The sequence below is a fragment of the Nestor notabilis genome, unplaced genomic scaffold (genome assembly GCF_000696875.1).
Source record: "Nestor notabilis isolate BGI_N333 unplaced genomic scaffold, ASM69687v1 scaffold22591, whole genome shotgun sequence".
NCBI classification, from domain to species: Eukaryota; Metazoa; Chordata; class Aves; order Psittaciformes; family Psittacidae; genus Nestor; species Nestor notabilis.
Genome location: NW_009916328.1, coordinates 412 through 2,267, shown reverse-complemented (window position 1 = coordinate 2,267; position 1,856 = coordinate 412). Strand labels below are relative to the sequence as shown.

The 1,856-nt window shown below is 54.3% G+C and overlaps 1 protein-coding gene across 1 annotated transcript in view; it reads left to right on the top strand.

Annotated features, from left to right (window-relative positions):
- IKBKE (inhibitor of kappa light polypeptide gene enhancer in B-cells, kinase epsilon) overlaps positions 1–1,856 on the top strand; it is a gene marked incomplete at both ends in the record, with an annotated part of 4,583 nt that overhangs the window by 2,408 nt on the left and 319 nt on the right. The window contains 3 exons of the mRNA XM_010024532.1: positions 536–651; positions 924–1,103; positions 1,434–1,636. Of these exons, the coding sequence (XP_010022834.1) occupies positions 536–651; positions 924–1,103; positions 1,434–1,636 (499 nt within the window). The remainder of the gene's footprint in view (positions 1–535; positions 652–923; positions 1,104–1,433; positions 1,637–1,856) is intronic.

Here is a 1,856-nt window from a genome sequence, read left to right as displayed (position 1 = left end):
TGGGTGTGTCCGTGGCTGGTGACCCTGGGGTCTGCGGGACAATGTTGCTGTGGCTCGGTGCATGCCAGCAGCACCCTGGGACCATGTGCTGTAGTTTACAGCTCCTTTAATCCCATAGAGCCTGGAAGCCCTGATGTGTAGCTCTTGGAGGGCGTGCACATAAAGGATCGTTGCTCCATTTACCACGTTTGCCCTCAAAATGCATTCCCATGACTTTGGATCTAAACAGCTGGAAGAGAATCACAAAACCACAGAGTGGTTTGGGTTGGAAAATACCTTAAGATCATCCAGTTCCAACCCCCTGCCACGGGCACGGACACCTTCCATTAGACCAGGTTCATAGAATCAACCAGGTTGGAAAAGACCTTTAAGATCTTCAAGTCCAACCTTTCCCTCTGTGGATGTTTTTCTTCCTATGAACCACATCTTTCCCAGGCCATCCATTCTCTGCTCCCTCCCTCTCTGCTGAGCCCAAGGGACTCGGTGCCCAAATAGACATCACTTGGCTCGTTTCAGCTGCAGGCAATTCCCTTTCAACAGGTACAAAATAACCACGGAGAAGCCCCCTGGAGCCATTGCAGGGGTCCAGAGGCAGGAGAACGGGAGCATCGAGTGGAGCTACGAGCTGCCCCTCACCTGCCGCCTCTCCGCGTGAGTGCCCCGGGTCGGTTCCCACTGCGGGTCCCACGTCCCGGCTCCGCGGCTCGGGGTGGTCACACAGCACCGGGGGGTTTAACCAGGCAACGAGCTTCTCGCCTGCAGATGTCACAGTGCTCAGACCAGGTCTTTGCTTCACAGCCGGGGAAAGAGGGTGCAAGGCAGAGCAGCAGCTCTGTCAGTGCCAGAGCTCAGCGTCTCTCCCCAGCCCCATGCTCAGCATGTTCATGGCTCAGGGTTATATGCAGACACCTCTTCTGCCGCAGGGGGCTGAAGGACCAGCTGATTCCCATTCTGGCCAACATCCTGGAGGCAGATCAGGAGAAGTGTTGGGGATTCGACCAGTTTTTTGCAGAAACCAATGACATTTTGCACAGGATTGTGGTGGACGTCTTCTCCCTGCCGCAGGCCTCCTCCCACCGCATCTACATCCACTCCTACAACACGTAAGGACGCCGAGGCTGGGTTAAAAGTGAATTCAGGAGTTGAGCCCAGGAGCCTCAGCCCCTCCTTTCACTGGGTGGACCCGGTGGAGCACCCACAGTTAAACCAGGTTAAACCAAACTAGGCTCAAACCAGTGCTGGGGACTGCACTAATGGGAGCTGTTGCTCCTGGCGTGGCACACAGAGAGCCCCAGGGGAGTTGTCCAAGGGGCTCCACTGCCTTTGTGGGCTGTTGTGCTCCAAGAAGAGGGCAGCAGGCTGCTCAAGTGATGGAAATCTGAGCGCTCCCCTCATTGCTTATTCCCCATCCTTTCGTTTCTCCTTCATTTCAGTACCACCAAGTTCTTAGATGCTGTCTTCAAACAAACGAGCATAGCCCCTCACCACCAAGAGTACTTCTTTGAAGGGCATCAGTACGAGTTGGATCCGAATCTGCAAGCTCAGAACTTCTGCAGAACCACAGAGCACAACCCTCTGACCTTGCTGAGCATCGCCGAGCAACCAGAAGAGGTGGTGGGAGTCAGATACAGAGACCGTGAGTACCGGTGCCTTGGAGATGGAGCAGGGCACGCAGTGTGGGTGTGTAAGAGGGGTTTGCTTAAGTTATTATCTTTATAGCCAACAAAAGTACACGTATTTTATGTATATATATACTATAAGGACTCCAATGCACAGCAGGAGGTGGAGGGGGTTTGATGCTGGAGCAGGATTAGGGGGTTTCAGGGTCAGTCTCCCCTGCCATGGGCTGTTGCTCC